Source organism: Carcharhinus amblyrhynchos, chromosome 8 (genome assembly GCF_965287045.1).
Source record: "Carcharhinus amblyrhynchos chromosome 8, sCarAmb.v2.hapA, whole genome shotgun sequence".
NCBI lineage: Eukaryota > Metazoa > Chordata > Chondrichthyes > Carcharhiniformes > Carcharhinidae > Carcharhinus > Carcharhinus amblyrhynchos.
The window spans coordinates 122,930,815-122,953,365 of NC_137331.1; the positions used below are offsets into that span (position 1 = coordinate 122,930,815).

Below are 22,551 nucleotides of genomic sequence, written 5' to 3' on the forward strand. Positions count from 1 at the left end.
GGGTCCTTAATTACGCTGGCTGCTTTTCCCGAGGCAGTGGGAAGTGTAGACAGAGTCAATGGATGGAAGGTTGGTTTGAGTGATGGACTGGGCTTCATTCGCGACCCTTTGTAGTTGGTAATTATTTGCCCTTTGAGAAGGTGATGGTGAGTTCCTTCCTGAGCTGTAGCAGCCATTGTGGTGTAGGTACACCCACAGTGCTGTTAGGGAGGGAATTCTGGGATTTTATCCTAATGGCAGTGATGGAATGGTGATTGCTTTTTATTAGTTGATTTGATTTATTATTGTCACATGTATTAGCATGCAGTGAAAAGTATTGTTTCTTGCACACAGTATATAGACAAAGCATACTGTTCATGGAGGAGGAAACGAGAGGATGTAGGATGTATTGTTACAGTCATAGCTAGGGTGTAGAGAAAGATCAACTTAATGCGAGGTAGGTCCATTCACAAGTCTGACAGCAGCAGGGAAGAAGCTGTTCTTGAGTCGGTTGGTTCATGACCTCAGATGTTTGTATCTTTCCAAGTCAGGAAGATGAGTCGCTTAGAGGGGAACCTCCAGATGTTGGTGTCCCCCCGTGTGTCTGCTGCTCTTGTCCTTAACATAAACCACTTTGTCCTTTTACCTGACCGCCCACATAATTCTGCCTTGCATTGTTATAAGAACATAAGAAATAGGAGCAGGAGTAGGCCATCTAGCCCTTCGAGCCTGCCCCACCATTCAATAAGATCATGGCTGATCTGAAGTGGATCAGTTCCACTTTCCCACTTTCTCCCCGTAACCCTTAATCCCCCTGTCTATCAGAAATCTAATTATATGAAAGTTAAAATGCTATTCCATCGTAAAAGAATCGAATTGAATTAACTGATTGGTTTCTGTTACCTAGTAAGCAAGGAGAGTGATGTGACACAGAGATAGTGTTTGGATTAATCACGTGGAAGTTATTGCTCTGGGGGCATGGGTTTAGATCCCACTGTGGCAGCTGGTGGAATTTAAATTCAATCCATAACATCTGGATTTGAAAGACAGTCTCAGGTAGTGCGACCGTGAAACTAATGTTGATTACTGGTGTTAAAAATTCATCTGGTTTCCCCTAGGGAAATAAACCTGTTGTCCTTACCCAGTCTGGCCCAGGCTCTCAGTAGTTAAATGTCCACTGAAATGGGCTCTTTTTTAAATTATTCATGGGACGTTCATTGCCCGTCCCTAGTTGCCCTTGTTCAGAGGCAGTTGAAAGTCAACCGCATTGGCTGTGGCTCTGGAGTCACATGTAGGCCAGACCGGGTAAGGACGGCAGATTTCCTTCCCTAAAGGATATGAGTGAACCAGGTGGGTTTTTCTGACAATGGTTTCGTGGTCATCAGTTATTAATTATTAATTCCAGATTTTTTTTTAAATTGAATTCAAATTCCACCATCTGGTGTGAAGGGATTCGAATCCAGGTCCCCCAGAACATTAGCTGAGTTTCTGGATTAATAGTCTAGCAATAATACCATTAGGCCACCGCCTCCTCTGAGCAAGCCACTCAGTCCAAGAGGCAATTAGAGAAGGGCAACAAACGCTGGCCTTGTCTTGTGGCGTCCACGTCCCATCAAAGAATAAAAGACGCTCTTTCCCATTGGGTTAACCAGTACAATCTCTCAATACTACAGCAGAGAATGAGACCATTCGGCCCATCTTAACTGTTCCTAGCCACACAACTAATCCCACTCTGCTGCTTATTCTTCATTCTCTCTGGAACTTTCTCCCCTTCAGATACTTATCCAGTTCCCCTTTTGGAAGTTCCTCTTCAATCTGCTTCCATTGCCCTTGCAGGTAGCACCTTCCGGATCATAGCAACTCTTCACCTAACATCTGGTTCTTTTGCCAAGTCTCATAAATCTGTACCCCCCGGGTTAATCCGTGCCGCTGCAAAAGCTTTCTGCTCACTGGGTTTGACTCCCTCACTTCCTTATCGATAATCACGCTATTGTCCTGGATAGCTGCTGCTCGGTTGAGTGGAAATTTTAATTACAAGCTTGTCTTTGTTCCTGCATCATTCATACCAATTTACAAAGTTTGATGAGTGCCAGGAAGTTTTTAGCTGCGGAACAGAGTGTTTTCCCACACCGCGCTCCAGTCAGCCAGCGTGAATTGGCAGTTCCCTAATGAAGCCTCTCATTACTTCACCCTGAGGCTGATTCTGTCGTAGGGTCAGCCCTGATTTAGTGACACTTTAACTCATAATTCCCCGCTAAAAATGAACAATCCTACAGCACAATGATGATTGTGTGGACATCGGGGGGGTTTTGAGTTAGTCTCGTTAAATTCTATTGCTGGTAAATGGGTTGAGGTGGGAAGTCGAGTGTTTCTCGTGTGTCGGTACAGACTCGATGGGCCAAAGGGCCTTCTCTGCAAAGTAAAGCTTACTTATAGTCACCACTTGGCTTACATTCACACTGCAATGAAATTACTGTGAAAATCCCCTAGTCACCACACTCCAGTTCGGGTACACTGAGGGACAATTTAGCACGGCCAATCCAACCTAACCCGCACATCTTTGGACATAAGAACATAAGAACATAAGAAATAGGAGCAGGAGTAGGCCATCTAGCCCTTCGAGCCTGCCCCGCCATTCAATAAGATCATGGCTGATCTGTCGTGGCTCAGTTCCACTTTCCCGCCCTCTCCCCATAACCCTTAATCCCCTCTCTTATCAAGAACCCATCAACCCGCTTCTTAAAAATATTTAGCGAGGCAGCCTCCACCACTTCAACGGGCAGAGAATTCCAGAGATTCACCACCCTTTGAGTGAAGAAGTTCCTCCTCAACTCCGTTCTAAACCGCCTCCCCTTTATCTTGAGGCTGTGCCCCCTAGTCCTACTGTCTTTTTTGAGCGGGAAGAGTCTCTCCACCTCTATCCTATCCATCCCATTCATCATCTTATACGTCTCAATGAGATCTCCCCTCATTCTTCTAAACTCTAACGAGTACAAGCCTAGTTTATTCAGCCTCTCCTCATAGCTCAATCCCCTCAACTCCGGTATCAGCCTAGTAAACCTCCTAAGGTTTTTTTCAATAAAAAAACATCTAAGGTTAGAACCACAGAATAATACAGTGGTGACACAGTGGCACAGTGGTTAGCACCGCTGCCTCACAGCACGAGGGACTCTGGTTTGGTTCCTAGCTTAGGTCACTATCTGTATAGAATTTGCACATTCTCCCCTTGTCTGGGAAGGGCTAGCAGGGTAAATATGTGGGGTTACGGGGAAAAGGCCTGGGTGGGATGCTCTGTCGGAGAGTCGGTGCAGGCTCGATGGGCTGAATGGCCTGTTTCTGCACTGTAGGGATTCTATGATTCCAGGTCAGCTCCTAAGAGTTGTGTTTAGATGATGTTGAGTTTGGGTTTTAAAACATGGTGCATTACAGAACCCTCAGGCATGTTGCTATGGGTGGTGATATCGAGGCTGCAGTGTTCTCTCCATCAAGCGGCTGACCAGGAGTCTCTCCTGCTTTCACCGCCCGCTATCGGCGCGTGTGTTTGGAAGGATTTTGCAGGTTGATACACAACCTGTTTGGTCGCATTACGCACACACTTCCTTAACCAGCAAGTCCTGGAGTGGGATTTGAGCAGTAAGAAGTCTCACAACACCAGGTTAAAGTCCAACAGGTTTATTTGGCACTGGCTTTCGGAGTCTCGGGCTCCTTCATCAGGTGAGTGGGAGTTGTGTTCAAAAACAGGGCATATAAAGACACAAACTCAATTTACAAGATAATGGTTGGAATGTGAGTCTTTACAGGTAATCAAGTCTTAAAGGTACAGACAACGTGAGTGGAGAGAGGGTTAAACACAGGTTAAAGAGATGTGTATTGTCTCAAGCCAGGACAGTTCGTGAGATTTTGCAAACCCAGGCAAGTCATGGGGGTTACAGATAGTGTGACATGAACCCAAGATCATGGTTGAGGCCGTCCTCATGCGTACGGAACTTGGCAATCAGTCTCTGCTCAGCGACTCTGCGCTGTCGTGTGTCGTGAAGGCCGCCTTGGAGAATGCTTACCTAAAGATCAGAGGCTGGATGCTCGTGACCGCTGAAGTGTTCGCCAACAGGAAAGGAAAACCCCTGCCTAGTGATTGTCAAGCAGTGTTCATTCATCCATTATCATAGCATCTGCATGGTCTCCCCAATGTACCCTGCCTCGGGATATCCTTTCCTGCAGCATATCAGGTAGACAATGTTGGCTGAGTATGTGCCGTGTACCTGATGGATGATATTCTCATGTGAGATGATGGCATCCGTGTCGATGATCCGGCATGTCTTCCAGAGGTTGCTGTGGCAGGGTTGTGTGGTATCGTGGCCACTGTTCCCCTGAAGGCTGGGTAGTTTGCTGCGTATAGTGGTCTGTTTAAGATCGTGCAGTTGTTTGAAGGCAAGAAGTGAGGGGGTGTGGGGATGGCCTTGGGCGAGATGTTTGTCTTCATCAATGACATGTTGAAGGCTCCGGAGAAGATGTCGTAGCTTCTCCGCTCCGGGGAAGTACTGGACGACGAAGGGTACTCTGTCTGCCTTGTCCCATGTTTGTCTTCTGAGGAGATTGGTGAGGGTTTTCACTGTGGCGCATCGGAACTGTTGATCAATGAGTCGAGCACCATATACTGTTCTTATGAGGGCATCTTCCTGCGTCTGGAGGTGTCAGTTGCAATCCTCCTCATCTGAGTAGATCCTGTGTATACGAGGGCTTGTCTGTAGGGGATGGCTTAACATGTTTAGGGTGGAAGCTGGAGAAGTGGAGCATTGTGAGGTTATCCATGGGTTTGCCGTACAGTGAGGTGCTGAGGTGACCGTCCTTGATGGAGATACGTGTGTCTAAGAATGCAACCAATTCCAGAGTGTAATCCATGGTGAGTCTGATGATGGGATGGAACTTGTTGATGTCGTCATATAATTGTTCCAGTGATTGTTCACTCTGAGTCCAAAGGAAGAAAATGTCATCAGTGTATCTAGTTGAAGGTCCTGTGAAGATGTCTTGTTCGAACCTGTGCATGATGATGTTGGCATATTGCGAATTTGGTCCCCATGGCTGTTCCATGTATCTGGATGAAGAGCAGGTTGTTGAAGGTGAAGGTATTGTGGTCCAGGATGAAGCCGATGAGTTGTAGAATTGCATCTGGAGATTGGCAGTTGTCGGCGATGAGTACTGAGCGCAGTTGCAGCAATGCCATCATCGTGGGGGATACTGGTATACAACAACGAGACATCCATTGTGACGAGGAATGTTCCTGGTTCAACTGCTCCATGTGTGCTGAGTTTCTGTAGGAAGTCCATAGTGTCACGACAGAATCTGAAGGTTCTTTATACAATGGGTTTCAGGATGCTCTCAGTGTAGCCAGAGAGATTCTCATACAGGGTCCCATTGCCTGATACGATGGGACGTCTGGGTGTGTTGGCCTTGTGTATCTCCGGGAGGCAGTAGAGATCTCCAGCGCGGGGAGTATGTGGGATGAGAGCACGGAGGGTGTTCTGAAGGTCTGGATCAAAGGTCTTGATCAGTCTGTTGAGTTGACTGCTGTGTTCTTTGGTTGGATCTGCAGGTAACTGTAGTGTTCCTCATTGTTTAGCTGTCAGTACACTTCTTTTCAGTAATCCGTTCTGTTCAGTATGACGATGGCCCCTCCTTTGTCTGCTGGTTTGATGACAAAGTTGCGGCTGGTCTTGAGAGCATGGATGGCGTTGCGTTGTGCTTGGGTGATGTCCGGGGCTGTCTTGTGAGTGCGGTTGATGAATCTGGCATTGAAGCACCTCCTGATGGCTTGGGCATGCATGTTAAGTCAAGGGCAGAGGCCTTCCGGAGGAGTCCAATTCAACTCTTCCTTCTCCAGTTGCTGCACTGCGGATCTCTCTGTCGGCTGTTCATTGGTTTTCTCATTGTGTTCGCTGGTGTTGTGAGACTTCTTATTGTGCTTACCCCAGTCCAACGCCGGCATCTCCACATTAATAAGAACATAAGAACATAAGAAATAGGAGCAGGAGTAGGCCATCCAGCCCTTCGAGCCTGCCCCGCCATTCAATAAGATCATGGCTGATCTGTCGTGGCTCAGTTCCACATTCCCGCCCTCTCCCCATAACCCTTAATCCCCTCTCTTATCAAAAACCCATCAACCCGCGTCTTAAAAATATTTAGCGAGGCAGCCTCCACCACTTCAACGGGCAGAGAATTCCAGAGATTCACCACCCTTTGAGTGAAGAAGTTCCTCCTCAACTCCGTTCTAAACCGCCCCCCCCTTTATCTTGAGGCTGTGCCCCCTAGTCCTACTATCCTTTCTGAGCGGGAAGAGTCTCTCCACCTCTATCCTATCCATCCCATTCATCATCTTATACGTCTCAATGAGATCTCCCCTCATTCTTCTAAACTCTAACGAGTACAAGCCTAGTTTATTCAGCCTCTCCTCATAGCTCATTTGGTCTTCATAGCCAGAGGATTTGAGGATAGGGATAGGGATGTTTTGCTGCAATTGTACAGGGCATTGGTGAGGCCACACCTGGAGTATTGTGTGCAGTTTTAGTGTCTTTATCTGAGGAAGGATGTCCTTGTGATAGAGGGAGCTCAGCGAAGGTTTACCAGGCTGATTCCTGGGATGGCAGGTCTGTCATATGAGGAGGAACTAAGTCAGTTAGGATTATATTCACTGGAGTTTAGAAGAGTGAGAGGGGATCTCATAGAAACTTATAAAATTCTGACAGGGTAGGTTCGGAAAGAATGTTCCCAATGGTCGGGGGAGTCCAGAACTAGCAGGTCATAGTTTGAGGGTAAGGAGTAAACCTTTTAGAACTGAGGTGAGGAGAAATTCCTTCTATGATGAATGTGTGGAATTCACTAGCACCTCATGTTGTTGAGGCCAAAACGTTGTCTTATTTGAAGAAGAAATTAGATATAGTTCTTGGGGCTAAAGGGATCAAGGAATATGGGAGAAAGAGGGATCCGGATATTGGATTTGATGATCAGCCATGATCAAGATGAATGGCGGAGCAGGCTCCAGGGGCCAAATGGCCTGCTCCTGCTTCTAGTTTCTATGTATGTCATCAGTAAATAAAGTCCTGTAAGTCAGTCCCGACAAGAGAAAAAGAATGTGGAACCTGCCACTACATGGGAGTATTGAGGCAAATGGAGGGATCTAGATGAAGAAAAGATTGATCAGTAATGTTGGGATGCAGTCACCGTAGACAGTTTCAGTGCGGTAGAAGGGTCATGTGTACTCCAAACTCCGTCCACAGATGCTGCCGGACCTGCTGAGTTTTTCCAGCATTTTCTCCTTTTATACTGGGGGGGGAGGAGGCCCATGTGGATTTTTAACACATAGACCATCTGCAGCATCGAGCAGAGTGGCCATGGTTCACCTCTCATCCAAAACATGGTACCTCTGACAGTGCGGCACTCCCTCAGTACCGACCCTCTGACAGTGCGGCACTCCCTCAGTACTGACCCTCTGACAGTGCGGCACTCCCTCAGCACTGACCCTCTGACAGTGCGGCACTCCCTCAGCACTGACCCTCTGACAATGCCGCACTCCCTCAGCACTGACCCTCTGACAATGCAGCACTCCCTCAGCACTGACCCTCTGACAGTGCGGCACTCCCTCAGTACTGACCCTCTGACAGTGCAGCACTCCCTCAGCACTGACCCTCTGACAGTGCGGCACTCCCTCAGTACTGACCCTCTGACAGTGCGGCACTCCCTCAGTACTGACCCTCTGACAGTGCCGCACTCCCTCAGCACTGACCCTCTGACAATGCAGCACTCCCTCAGCACTGACCCTCTGACAGTGCGGCACTCCCTCAGCACTGACCCTCTGACAGTGCGGCACTCCCTCAGCACTGATCCTCTGACAGTGCGGCACTCCCTCAGCACTGACCATCTGACAGTGCAGCACTCCCTCAGCACTGACCCTCTGACAGTGTGGCACTCCCTCAGCACTGATCCTCTGACAGTGCGGCACTCCCTCAGCACTGACCCTCTGACAGTGCAGCACTCCCTCAGCACTGATCCTCTGACAGTGTGGCACTCCCTCAGCACTGATCCTCTGACAGTGCGGCACTCCCTCAGTACTGACCCTCTGACAGTGCGGCACTCCCTCAGTACTGACCCTCTGAGGCGCTCCCTCAGTACTGACCCTCTGACAGTGCGGCGCTCCCTCAGCACTGACCCTCTGACAGTGCGGCGCTCCCTCAGCACTGACCCTCTGACAGTGCGGCGCTCCCTCAGCACTGACCCTCTGACAGTGCGGCACTCCCTCAGCACTGATCCTCTGACAGTGCGGCACTCCCTCAGCACTGACCCTCTGACAGTGCGGCACTCCTTCAGTACTGACCCTCTGACAGTGCGGCACTCCCTCAGTACTGACCCTCTGACAGTGCGGCACTCCCTCAGCACTGACCCTCTGACAGTGCGGCACTCCCTCAGTACTGACCCTCTGACAGTGCGGCACTCCCTCAGTACTGACCCTCTGACAGTGCGGCACTCCCTCAGTACTGACCCTCTGACGGTACGGCACTCCCTCAGTACTGACCCTCTGACAGTACGGCACTCTCTCAGTACTGACCCTCTGACAGTGCGGCACTCCCTCAGTACTGACCCTCTGACAGTGCGGCACTCCCTCAGCACTGACCCTCTGACAGTGCGGCACTCCCTCAGTACTGAGCCTCTGACAGTGCGGCACTCCCTCAGCACTGACCCTCTGACAGTGCGGCACTCCCTCAGCACTGACCCTCTGACAGTGCGGCACTCCCTCAGTACTGAGCCTCTGACAGTGCGGCACTCCCTCAGCACTGACCCTCTGACAGTGCGGCACTCCCTCAGTACTGAGCCTCTGACAGTGCACCCTCTGTTGATACAGTGCATTTCCTGTCTGTGACATACGGCACTCTCTGTTTTACCTTGGTACTGGATTGAGTCGGTGGTTGAGATTGTGGAGTGAGACACGGACCCACGACCTTCTGACTGCCAGGCGTGAGTGGCACCCATTGTGCCCAGGCTGCTTGAAAGTGCCAGCCTCAGCGCTCTGAATACAGGGGCACCAATTAATTGGGACGAAGCAACTTCTACAAAGTGGAGCCCTGGTGAAGATTTCCCACAACAAAGGAACCATCTCTAATTATTCCAAATGTTAATGAGCAAAGCTGGGAGGCTGAGCAGCCAGCGAGTGAAGCGAGCTCTCAATCTGCCAATCAAGAGGCACATTTACACTCAGAACAACAAAACTATGGCGAGTGTGGCGATTGTTCTCAATCAGATCTCCCTAACAACTGTCCGACAGGTCAGAACCGGCTGGTGTACAAACACTAGACTGACAAGGAGGAAGAGACACCAAATCTCAAAGAATCACAGAAACTAGAGGCAGGAGAAGGCCACTCGGCCCTTCGATCTTGCTCCGCCGTTCATTATGATCGTGGCTGACCGATGAATTCAATATCCAGATCCCCTTTGCTCCAATAAGCCTTGAGTCCTTTAGCGCCCAAGAGCTATATATAATTTCTTCTTGAAACCAGGCAGTAACTTCATTGCAGTGTTAATGTAAGCCTGCTTGTGACGCGAATAAATAAATTTTAAAACTTTAAACAATCTTTTGACCTCAACTATTTTCTGTGGTAATGAATTCACCCTCTGGGTGAAGAAATTTCTCCTCATCTCAGTTCTAAAAGGTTGTCTGAGGTAGATTCTTCACTCAGAGAGTGGTTGGGGTGTGGAATGCACTGCCTGCTGTGATAATGGAGTCGGACACTTGGGGAACTTTCAAGCGGTTATTGGACAGGCACATGGAGCACACCAGAATGATAGGGAGTGGGATAGCTTGATCTTGGGTTCGGACATAGCTCGGCACAACAGTGAGGGCCGAAGGGCCTGTTTGTGCTGTAGTATTCTATGTTTCTATGTTTACCGCTGATCCTCAAACTATGACGCCTAATTCTGAACTCCCCCACCATATTTTTGATTTGATTTATGTGTTAGTGTACAGCGAAAAGTGTTGTTTCTTGCGCGCTATACAGACAAAACATACCGTTCATAGAGAAGGAAGGGAGAGAGCGCAGAATGTAGTGTTACACTCATAGCTAGGGTGTAGAGAAAGATCAACTTAATGCAAAGTAGGTCCATTCAAAAGTCTGACAGCAGCAGGGAAGAAGCTGTTCTTGAGGCGGTAGGTATGTGACCTCAGACTTTTGTATCTTTTTCCCGAAGAAAGAAGGCGGAGGAGAATTACGAGATTCCTGCACAATGACACCCAGGTCCCTCTGCACAGCAGCATGCTGCAATTTTTTACCATTTATATAATAGTCCATTTTGCTGTTATTCCTGTCAAAATGAATGACCTCACATTTACCAACATTGTACTCCACCTGCTAGACCCTAACCCACTCACTTAGACTATCTATATCCCTTTGCAGACTTTCAGTATCCTCTGCACACTTTGCCCTGCCACCCATCTTAGTGTCATCTGTGAATTTTGACACAATACACTCGGTCCCCAACTCCAAATCATCTATGTAAATCGTAAACAATCCATTTGTAAATTTCTTATTTTCTCATTAGAACTTACTATCCCACCTTTTTTAATGTCACCTGTAAATGTGGCGGTAGCACCTACTCTCCCTGCACCTAAGTCATTAATATAGATTGGAAATAGTTGGGGTCCGAGGACTGAACCCTGTGGCACTCCTCTAGTTACAGCATACCAACCAGAAGAAGACCCGTTTATCCTGAGTCTCTGCTTTCTGTCAGCTAGCAATATTCTATCCAAGCTAATAAGTTGTCCTTAACTCCACATGATCTTACCTTATGTATGGCACCTTATCAGATGCCTTCTTGTAGGCTAGATATACTACATCTACAGGATCTCCATTATCTACTAGGCTTGTTTTTTTCCTGCTGCCAGCAGACTTTTAATGGACCTACCTCATACTAAATTGTTTCTTATTCTTTGAGATGTGAGCATTGCTGACAAGGCCAGCACTTAATGCTCATTCCTAATACCAGGCAGTGTAAGCTTTAATTAAATGTAAAATCAGATACAGAAAGTGAAACGACAAGAGGAAAAGAAAGATAAAGAAAAAAAAAGACAACTAAAAATATTTTTTAACACATTTTTTAAAAATCTCCAATGATAAGTAAAATTAGAAGGAATGAGACTCCACACTAAAAATTTCAGGGTCAGAGAGGTTGGCTGGCGGTAACGCACAGTTAAAATTCATTTAAATGTGAATGTACAAACTCTGACTTTTTCTGGCGTGTTTGGTAGCTGTCTAATCGGTAATTACAACATCATCAAGCCCTTCTTGTGTCCAAACATTGATCTCTTAGAGAGATACCACTTGAACGAAGCCTGTGGAAGAGCAGAGAAACACGGGCAGCAATTTCCTACTTTCTGTATTTAACCAGTCATGTGCAGTCTCCAGAAGTTCCTTTCTGAGTTACTCCACAATAACAACAAGGGCTGATAGCCTCACTATTATTGTTACCGCAAAATCCAAGTGATAATGTTACCTTCGCAGAGTGTGTTTATTTTGTCTGAGTGAATTCACTTCTATCTGTTCACCAGATCGATGCTGGGGATGAAGGGGTTGACGTGTGAGGAGAGGTTAAACAGTTTGGGTTTATACTCACTAGAGATTAGAAGAGTGAGAGAGGATCTGATCGAGGTATATAAAATTCTAAAAGGGATTGATAAAGTAAACGTAGACCAAATGTTTCCCCTTGTGGGGCAGTCTGGAACAAGAGGTCACAGGTATAGGTTGGGAGGCGGTGGATTTAAAACTGAGATGGGGAGGAACTGCTTCTTACAGAGGGGGGTGAATTTGTGGAACTCTCTGCCCCGTCGCACAGTGGAGTCTGAAATCATTGAATGGTTTCAAGGAGATAGATATATTTCTGATAGTAAAAAATGGATAAGGGGATATGGGGAACAGGTGGGGAGGTGGATTTGAGATCAGGAAGAGATCAGCCATGATCTGATTGAATGGCGGAGCAGGATCGAAGGGCTGAACTTGCCGATTTGTGTTCCTAACTCCTATGTTCTTATTTCTGAAGAATGTATTTCCGTGACAATTAACCCTTGTCTATGTTCTCCTTCTCTTTCAGTGCTGAGGTACAAGATTCAACAGGTACAAAGCATTAAGGTAATTGAACACTATTGGTTGACTTATGTGACAGAATGTACATGAATTGTGAAGAATAGGCACGCAATCTGAAAGTAGCTCATGTTCAAAACAAACCCTCACCATTCCCATGTCAAAGATATGATGCATCTTCTCCTTGAGGCTTTTTTCTCTCATGCTTTGGAATGTAACACGGTTAGAAATTCATTCTGTTGACTTCAGTTGTTGAACTTGATGAAGAGACGATGATTAGGCTCCCAACACAGTTGCACATAATCCTGGAGGCGTTTATGAATTGGGCCTCTTGCCACTGACTGCCATGCCCTCGCTTACCCAACACGCCCATCTCCACTCACATTCCAACTTCAAGTTAATCTGCCTCATCACTATCCACGATGACACAGGTTAGCATTGCCACCTCACAGCGCCAGGGACCTGGGTTCGATTCTGGCCTTGGGTTACTGTCTCCACTGTGTGGAGTTTGCACATTCTCCCTGTGTCTGTGTGGGTTTCCTGCAGGTGCTCTGGTTTCCTCCCACATTCCAAAGATGTTCAGGTTAGCTGGACTGGCCGTGTTAAATTGCCCCTTGGTGTCCAAAGATGTACAAGTAAGGTGGATTGGCCCTGCTAAATTGTCCCTTTGCATTAGCAGGTTAGGAGGGTTAGTCTTGGTAAATGCAAGGGATTACAAGGATAGCCTGGGTTAGATGCTCTTCCAGAGAGTTGGGGCAAACTCAAGGGGCTGAATGGCCTCCTTCTGAACGTGAGGGCTTATCTGATTCTATCCACTCTAAAAATGATTCATGAGGAAAGTTCCAGAGATGCTAAATTCTCCCTCAGTGTACCTGAACAGGCACCAAGGCGACTAGGGGATTTTCAGTAACTTCATTGCAGTGTTAATGAAAGCTTACTTGTGACAAATAAATAAACTTCAAGAAAACTAAGATGCGTTGCTCAGAAACAGCCCGGAACATTCTGAGCACGGTCAAACCACAGCTAATGTGAAAGGACCTTTTCATAAATCAAGTGCGCATAAAATTCTGCTTGAGTACACACAAACCCCCTCAAACAATCCCGATGAACATTTTTAAAGTAAAAACGGAACCTAACTGCTTAAGAACCATAGAAACCAGAAGCAGGATGAGGCCATTCTGCCCTTCGAGCCTGCTCCGCCATTCATTTTCATCATGGCTGATCATCAACTTCAATATCCTGAATACATCCCCCCCCCACCCCGCCCCCCACCTGCCATATCTCTCAATCTCTTTAGCCCCAAGAGCTATATCTAATTTCTTCTCGAAATCAGACAATGATTTGGCCTCAACTATTTTCTGTGGAGTAAATTCCACACATTCACCACCCTCTGGGTGAAGAAATTTCTCCTCACCTCAGTTCTAAAAGGTTTACCTCTTATCCTCAAACTATGACCCCCTAGTTCTGGGCTCCCCCACCATTGGGAACATTCTTTCTGAATCTACCCTGTCTAACCCTGTTAGAATTTTATAAGTTTCTATGAGATCCCCTCTCACTCTTCTGAACTCCAGTGAATATAATCCGAACCGACTTAGTTTCTCCTTGTATGACAGACCCACCATTCCAGGAATCAGCCTGGTAAACCTTCACTGTTCTCCCTCTATAGCAAAGACATCCCTCCTCAGATAAGGAGACCAAAACTGCACACAATACTCCAGGTGTGGTCTCACCAATGCCCTGTACAATTGCAGCAAAACATCCTTATTCCTATACCCAAATCCTCTCGCTATGAAGGCCAACATACCATTTGCTTTCTTTACTGCCTGCTGTACCTGCGGGCTTACTTTCAGCAACTGATGCACAAGGTCTCGCTGAGTATCCACTTCTCTCAATTTACACACATTCAAGTAATAACCTGTATTCCTATTATTGCTACCAAAGTGGATAACCTCACATTTATCCACATTATACTGCATCTGCTATGCAGATGCCCACACACTCAGCCTGTCCAAATGACGCTAAAGCATCTCTGCATCCTCCTCACAGCTTACCCTCCCATCCAACTTTGTATCATCTGCAAATTTGGAGATAATATATTCAGTTCCCTTTTCCAAGTTATTAATATACAATTTGAACAGTTGGGTCTTAGTACAGATCCCTGTGGAACCCCACTAGTCACTGACTGACAATCAGAAAAATGACCCATTCATGCCAACTCTTTGCTTCCTATCTGCTATCCAGCTTTCTATCCATCTCAAGACATTACCTGCAATCCCAGGTGCTTAACTTTACATAGTAGTCTATTATGTGAGACCTTTTCGAAAGCTTTCTGAAAGTTTAAATAAACCACATCCACTGGTTCTCCTCGGTCAACTCCACTAGTTACATCCTCAAAAAATTCCAGTAGACTTATCAAGCTTAATTTCCCTTTTGTAAATCCATGCTGACTTTGATTATAAATGCCTTCTAAATGCCGAGATATGAATTCTTTGAGAATGGACTCTAGTAACTTCCCCAGAGCTGACGTTAGGCTCACTGGTCTATAGAACATAGAACATTACAGCGCAGAACAGGCCCTTCGGCCCACGATGTTGCACCGACCGGTTTTTTAAAAAAAAACAGACCCACTAATCTAAACCAATCCCTTTTCGTCCATAAACCTATCCATAGATCTCTTAAACGCCCCCAAACTAGGCGCATTTACAACCGCAGCAGGCAGGGCATTCCAATCCCTCACCACCCTCTGGATAAAGAACCTACCCCTGACATCCGTCCTATAACTACCACCCCTTAATTTAAAGCCATGCCCCCTCGTGCTAGCATTCTCCATCCGAGGAAAAAGGCTATCACTATCCACCCTATCTAAACCTCTAATCATCTTATATGTTTCAATAAGATCCCCTCTTAGCCTCCTTCTTTCCAGCGAAAACAACCCCAAATCCCTCAGTCTCTCCTCATATGACCTCCCCTCCATACCAGGCAACATCCTGGTAAACCTCCTCTGCACCCTCTCCAAAGCCTCAACGTCCTTCCTGTAATGTGGGGACCAGAACTGCACACAGTACTCCAAGTGCGGCCGCATAGTTCCCTGATTTTTCTCTACCTCCCTTTTTGAATAGCGGGCTGACATTAGCTACCCTCCAATCTGTAGGAACTATTCCAGAGTCCAGAAAACTTTGGAAAACAACCACCAACGGATCTACTAATTCCAGGGCCACTTCCTTAAGTACATTTCAGATAAAGATACATTTGCATGCAGAACAGTGACCAGCCAATTCCAGCCACCACACACATCTGGAAGTATATCAAGGATTTGGAGAAGGGTGTGGAGGAGATTTACTAGAATTGTACCGGGGGGTTCCCGTTAACTTGGAGAGCCAGGAGAAGCTGGGAATGTTCCCCATTGAGCAGGGGAGGTTAATGGAAGATTTAATCGAGGGTTTCAAACTTCTAAAGGGATTTGGATGATGGAAAAACAGCCGGTTGTTGTGAATTAGAATGTGCTTACTGAAAGGGTGGTGGGGACAGATTCAATAGAGGCCAGAATTCTCCTCTCTCGCCTGTGGCTGGGAGTCTCCAGTCCCGCTGCAGTGAATGAAGATTTGGCTGAGTGCCAAATTCTCACTGGCAGTGGTGGTGGGGCGAACGAAATCTCGGCCCCTAACTTTCAAAGGGGAATTGGATAAATACTTGAAGGGGAGAGTTGTGCGTGGCCCACGGAAAAAGCGCAGAGGAAATGGTCACTAGTTAATCCCTAGGATGAATGTCCTCTTGTGCTGCACAATTCCACGCTCATTTAAATAAATTTCCCAACTAAGACTAGGTAAATCCCCGGGGCAGCACGATGACACAGTGGTTAGCACTGCTGCCTCACAGTACCAGGGACCAAGATTCAATTCCTGGCTTGAGTCACTGCCCGTGTGGAGTTTGCACATTCTCCCCGTGTCTGCGTGGGTTTCCTCCGCGTGCTCCGGTTTCCTCCCACACCCCAGAACTGTGTGGGTTAGGTGGATTGCTCATGCTAAATTGACCCTCAGTGTCAGGGGGACCAGCTAGGGTAAATGAATGGGGTTATGAGGCCTGGGTAGGATTGTGCAGACTTTGTGAGCTGAATGGCCTCTTTCTGCACTGTAGGATTCCACGATTCTATGAAGTGCCCGCTCTGAGAGTATGTTCAGTGGTTTTAGCCACCATTGGGTTTCCAGGAGGCTAAGCAAGTTACCCAACTTCCCAGATGGAAGAACATGACTGATAAGATGGTAATGAACCAACCAGTCGGAAGTTTGGACAGGCTAACATTCCCTATCCTTCCTGGAGGTCACTTATTAAGAGCAGGTGAGGGCACAGGACCAGCTGAGCCGTCCCATGGATGGTGGTGGGGTTGAGGGGATGATGAGGAATGACGGTTGAGGGGACGTTCACAAGGATGTCGCCAGGACTTGAGAAGCTGAGTTACAGAGAGAGATTGAATAGGTTAGGGCTCTATCCCCTGGAGTGTAGAAGAACGAGGGGAGATTTGATAGAGGTGTATAAGATTTTGATGGGTATAGATAGAGTGAATGCAAGCAGGCTTTTTCCACTGAGGCTAGAGGAGAAAAAAAACCAGAGGGCATGGGTTAAGGGTGAAAGGGGGAAAAGTTTAAAGGGAATATTGGGGGGGGGGGGGGGGGGGGCTTCACACAGAGAGTGGTGGGAGTGTGGAATGAGCTGTTGGATTAAGTGGTAAATGTGGGGTCACTTTTAACATTTAAGAAAAGCTTGGACGGGCTCATGGATGAGAGGGGTGTGGAGGGATATGGTCCAAGTGCAGGTCAGTGGGACTAGGCAGAAAAATGGTTCAACACAGACAAGAAGGGCCTGTTTCTGAGCTGTAATTTTCCATGGTTCTATGGAAGTGCTCCCCGATGTGCTTGTTAGATTTTGATTGTATAATTTGCTCTCAGTTAGTGATAGATGTTGTTCCAGCTTGCACCGCAGGCTTTCTCTAATCATCCTCCGGACCTTCGCTTTGATTTATCTTGTCTTATTTTCTCTGTAGGCCTGGAATCTACCAACAGGAATCCCGGGGCCCCTCCGCCAGGGTTCCAAGACCACAGCAGCCGCGAGTCACCGCGCGGAGGAATCCATCAACGGGACGGATTCGAAGGCCACGGCGCCCAGAGACGGGGACTCGCTGAGGAAGAGGTTGTCCCAGCAGAGGAAGATGAGGAACCTGCTGCTGAAGAAGCTGTTCGAGCCAGTCGTTAACGCGCCGGGGGATCGCCCGGGCAATCGGAGCCTGGTGACGGACGGCACACAGCAGCAGAGGAGACGCTTCCTCGCCAACTTCTGCAAGAAGTATTATATCAGCAAGCACAGGGCGTCGCTGATCAGGCTGGTTTCCCGCGTCTACGTGGAGGACAGGCACAAGCTGCTGTACTGCGAGGTGCCCAAGGCGGGATGCTCGAACTGGAAGCGCGTCCTGATGGTGCTGAACGGCCTGGCCTTGTCCCCGCACAACATCTCGCACGACTTTGTGCACTACGGCAAGCACCTGCGGCGGCTGGACAGCTACAGCCTCCAGGAGGCCTACGAGTTCCTGAACACCTTCACCAAAGTGCTGTTCGTGCGGGACCCAATGGAGAGGCTGGTGTCGGCCTTCAGGGATAAGTTCGAGCACCCCAACGTCTACTACCACCCGGTGTTCGGCAAGGCGATCCTGAAGAAGTACAGGAGCAACGCCAGCGCCGAGGCCCTCAGCACGGGGGCCGGGGTGACTTTCAGTGAGTTTGTCCACTACCTCCTGGACCCACAGAAGCCCGTGGGCATGGACATTCACTGGGAGCCCATCAGCCAGCTCTGCTCCCCCTGCCTCATTAATTACGACTTCATCGGGAAGTTTGAGCATTTGGAGAGCGACGCCAACCACTTTCTCAACCTGATAGGCGCCCCTCTCCAGCTCCAGTTCCCCAGTTTCAAAGACAGGCATTCCACTGATCAGAGGACAACTTTGTCTGTGGTTAAACAATATCTGCTCCAGATATCACCCTTGGAAAGGCAGCAAATCTATAACTTCTACTATCTGGACTACCTCATGTTTAACTATTCAAAGCCACATTTTTAATGTGCGTCAGGTCAAGGAAAGTAATTTATCGGGAAATCTTAATATATTTTGTGATGTAGATCTTATTTTGGGTACGGCGATACGCAGAGGGAATCACTTTCGGACGTTCATCTTCGCTGTGTTTGTCACTACTTTTCTTTAGCGCAACAGGCGACGGAGGGGAAACTGGTGACTACGGCCTGTGGGTAAAAATACCGTACCGTGCGATGCTCAAACCCAACAGATCACGTAGGCCAAGCGCCGGTATTAAGGAGGGAGGGAGCTCAGGTGTTTCTCGCATGTCGGTGCAGACTCAATGGGCCGAAGGGCCTCTTCTGCACCGTGTGATTCCATGAGATCAGGGAGTCGAAAAGACTCAAAACGTCGGCCTCCGGCGGTTTCCGGTTGAGAGCGTCACATTTTGCTCTCGGCATTCCCAAACTCAGGAAGCAAAGAGTTGCCTCTGTTCTGTCGCGGTAGCAGTGTGTGGGGAGAGGGATTGGTGCAGGCTGCCACGCACACTGCGCCCGCCTGAGAATCAGGAGCTTGTGCGCGAGGTATAGCAATCTTGGTGAGATAGTGGGGTCTCCCCCACCCCGCCACCCCGGCAAACATCTGCGGACCCTGAAGAGAAAAGGAAAAGGTTGGGAGAAAGGGAATGAAGGAGCGCATTTGGGAATCAAGGCTGTTTGTGTACGCTTAAACTGGACCAGCTGACGGGCAACACAACAGCTCAGTGACTATCACTGTTTGCTGTGCAGATACATGGATTTGGGCCGGTGTCTGTGGGAGTTTGCACATTCTCCCCGTGCTTGCGTGGGTTTTCTCCGGGTGCTCCGGTTTCCTCCCACACCTCAAAAAACGTGCTCTTAGGCTGATTGGTGCAACAAATTGTCCCTAAATTAGTCTTCCCTCAATCTTCCCCAATAGGCAAGTAGACAAAGGTCATGGGTAGAGGAGGGCACTCACAATGTTAAAATGGCGGCACAGGCTCGTTGGGCCGAAGGGCCTGTTTCCCGTGCTGTGTTGTTCCTTGTTTCTCGATCCTGTCTCCCTCACTGCTGCGAGTGTGGGACTCCCAACGCATGCAGCAAGGGAACACTTTTGAAATGATTGCCCCCAGAACCACCAGTGGCCGTTTCAAAAAGCTCGTCTGGTCATTGTGGAAGTCTTAATCCCATCTCCCAGTCTGAACCCAGCAAAGTGGAACCTGTCCCTAGCCCTTCTCCCCAGTTGGGATGGAGCGGTGACCAGGCTTCTACACAGCCTGATGTGTCTCTTTGCATCTGCGCTGCTATCAACCGAAAGGATCGGGGGAACAATTCCCTCATCTGCCCGTTCCGCGTACACCTATCCGCTTGCTCACACTCCAGCAGGATGTTTCTTGAACTCATGCATGGGATGTGGATATCATGGGCAAAGCCAACACTTGTTGCCCATCCCTCATTGCCCCTTGGACTGCGCGCCTCGCTTGGTCATTTCAGAAGGCATTCTAAGAGTCAGCCACATTGCTGTGGGAGTCAGATATAGGCCAGGCCAGGTATGGGTGGCAGATTTCCTCCCCTAAAGGGGCACTGGTGAAGGAAACCAGATTTCCACAAAACTCTGGCAGTTACATGGTCGCCATTACTTATACAAAGTTACCGAAACTAACTAATTTTTCCAGATTAGTTGAGTCAGAATTTAAATTCCCCAGCTCCTGGGGTGGGATTTGAACTCCAGTCCCCAGCCGACACTCCCTCCAATGACCATTAATCTAAGCCTCTGAAAGGAACATAACCAAACAATAACAGAAAGGGTGACAGCACAGCATCTGAGCAGGCTTTCGAAGGTTCACTTGTTTCATCCCCAGCTCCGTGTTATTCCTGGCAATGCCGAGGGAATGCTGGGTTTTCCCATTCTCGCCCTGCCTGGCTCGTGGAAGGACTGGCGTCGGCCCTCGCGACTCCTCATTCTTGGGCCAGGACTGAGCACCAAAGCAAGGGAAATGCTCAGCAGGGCGCCAGAGAGCAAGATAGATAATCCTGAAAGGAGCAGGAAGAGTCCAAAGACGGCAGAACGTTTTTGCTTGGTCAAATACATACATAAGGACGGAGGCAGGGTTTGTGGGGCCATTATGGAGGAGGATGAAGCCACTGTTTTATTCATTTAGTGGACATGGATGTTGCTGGCTGGGCCAGCATTTGTTGCCCATCATTAATTGCCCCATTGGTTGGATCTGGAATCAGATGTAGGCCAGACTGGGTAAACACAGATTTCCTTCCCTAAAGGACATTATGGGTTCTTCCAACAATGGCTTCACGGTCATCAGTAGATTCTCAATTCCACGTTTATTTTTATTGAATTCTACCGTCTGCCGCGGCGGGATTCGAACCCAGGTCATAAGAACATAAGAAATAGGAGCAGGAGTAGGCCAACTAGCCCTTCGAGCCTGCCCCGCCATTCAATAAGATCATGGCTGATCTGTCGTGGCTCAGTTCCACATTCCCGCCCTCTCCCCATAACCCTTAATCCCCTCTCTTATCAAAAACCCATCAACCCGCGTCTTAAAAATATTTAGCGAGGCAGCCTCCACCACTTCAACGGGCAGAGAATTCCAGAGATTCACCACCCTTTGAGTGAAGAAGTTCCTCCTCAACTCCATTCTAAACCGCCCCCCCTTTATCTTGAGGCTGTGCCCCCTAGTCCTACTAAGAGGATTACCCTGACTCCCTGGATTATTAATCCAGTGACATTAACACTGCCTCCCCCTGGCTCTGCTACCCCAGGACAACCTGGTGGACCCCCGGTGATTCCTGGAGCAAGGGGAATTGCGTACTACTGCCTCTTACCCGCAAATGCGCGTGGAAAGCAGAAAGGGTATTGAGGGAAGGGGAGGGGAGGGAAATGTGAGCCTATGTCGAGGGCAGAGAGAGAAAACGGTCAGAATCGGGGCACCCTCAATCTCTAAACTTTCTGCTGCTTCCAACATCTGACATGGGGACCAGATCGAGGAGGTGAAATCTCAGTCTAAAAATGACTGCATTATTGGGTTCAATGCTTACAGTCCTGATAATAAATATGCAGCGAATTTTGTTCGGGTTTGAACCTAATCAGAAATCTGGAATTTAATGAAGTTTTATTTGGTTTCAATACTCAACGCTGATTTTGAAATAAAATTAATTATATTTTCACATTGCGTCACTGGATTGATTCTGTTGTTACCCACACTAAAATTATCCAGAGCAAGGGGTATGTGCCGGAACAGGAAGTGTGTTGCAAATATTGGAAATACCTTCCCTCCATCGTAAGGTTAGACGTGGGGATGTTTGCTGATGATTGCGCAATGTTCAGCACCATTCGCAGCCCCGCAGATACGAAAGCAGTCCATGTTCAAATACAACAAGATCTGGACAATACCCAGGTTTGGCCTGATAAGTGGCAAATAACATTCGTGCCACACAAGTGCCAGGCAATGACCATCTCCAACAAGAGAGAATCTAAACACCACCCTTGACATTCAATGTCATTGCATAAGAACGTAAGAAATAGGAGCAGGAGGAGGCCATCTAGCCCTTCGAGCCTGCCCCGCCATTCAATAAGATCATGGCTGATCTGAAGTGGATCAGTTCCACTTTCCCGCTTTCTCCCCATAACCCTTAATTCCCTTGTCTATCAGAAACCTATCTACCTGTGACTTAAATATATTCAGCGAGGTAGCCTCCACCACTTCAACGGGCAGAGAATTCCAGAGATTCACCACCCTTTGAGTGAAGAAGCTCCTCCTCAACTCTGATCTAAACTGCACCCTCCTTATTTTGAGGCTGTGCCCTTTAGTTCTGTTATCCTTTCTAAGCGGGAAGAATCTCTCTACCTCTACCCTATCCATCCCTTTCATTATCTTATACGTCTCTATCAGATCCCCTTCAGTCTTCTAAACTCCAACGAGTACAGACCCAGATTATTCAATCTCTCCTCATAGGCTAACCCCCTCATCTCCAGTATCAGCGCGGTGAACCTCCTCTGCACACCTTCCAAGGCCAATATATCCTTCTGCAAATGCGGTGACCAAACCTGCGCGTCCACTAGTCCAGTGATTACCATCACTGAATTCCCCCACTATCAACATCCTGGGAGTTACTAGTGAATAGAAATTGAACTGGATTTTCTTTTAATCATTTGTGGGACATGGGTGTCGCTGTCTGGGCCAGCATTTATTGCCCATCCCTAGTTGTCCTTGAGAAGAGGGTGGTGAGCTGCCTTTTTGAATCCATGTCCTGTGGGTGGACCCATAAACTGTGGCTACAAGAACAGGTCAGAGAAAAGGACATAAGTCAGGAGTGTGATGGAATACTCCCCACTTGCCTGGATGGGTACAGCTCCAACAACACTCAA

General features: G+C 48.0%; 1 protein-coding gene across 1 annotated transcript in view; it reads left to right on the forward strand.

Annotated features, from left to right (window-relative positions):
* LOC145346880 (carbohydrate sulfotransferase 9-like) overlaps positions 1 to 19,036 on the forward strand; it is a 110,780-nt gene extending 91,744 nt beyond the window's left edge. The window contains exons 4-5 of the mRNA XM_080194742.1: positions 12,106 to 12,143; positions 17,134 to 19,036. Of these exons, the coding sequence (XP_080050868.1) occupies positions 12,106 to 12,143; positions 17,134 to 18,198 (1,103 nt within the window). The 3' untranslated portion in view covers positions 18,199 to 19,036. The remainder of the gene's footprint in view (positions 1 to 12,105; positions 12,144 to 17,133) is intronic.
* Positions 19,037 to 22,551: the final 3,515 nt, after the last annotated feature.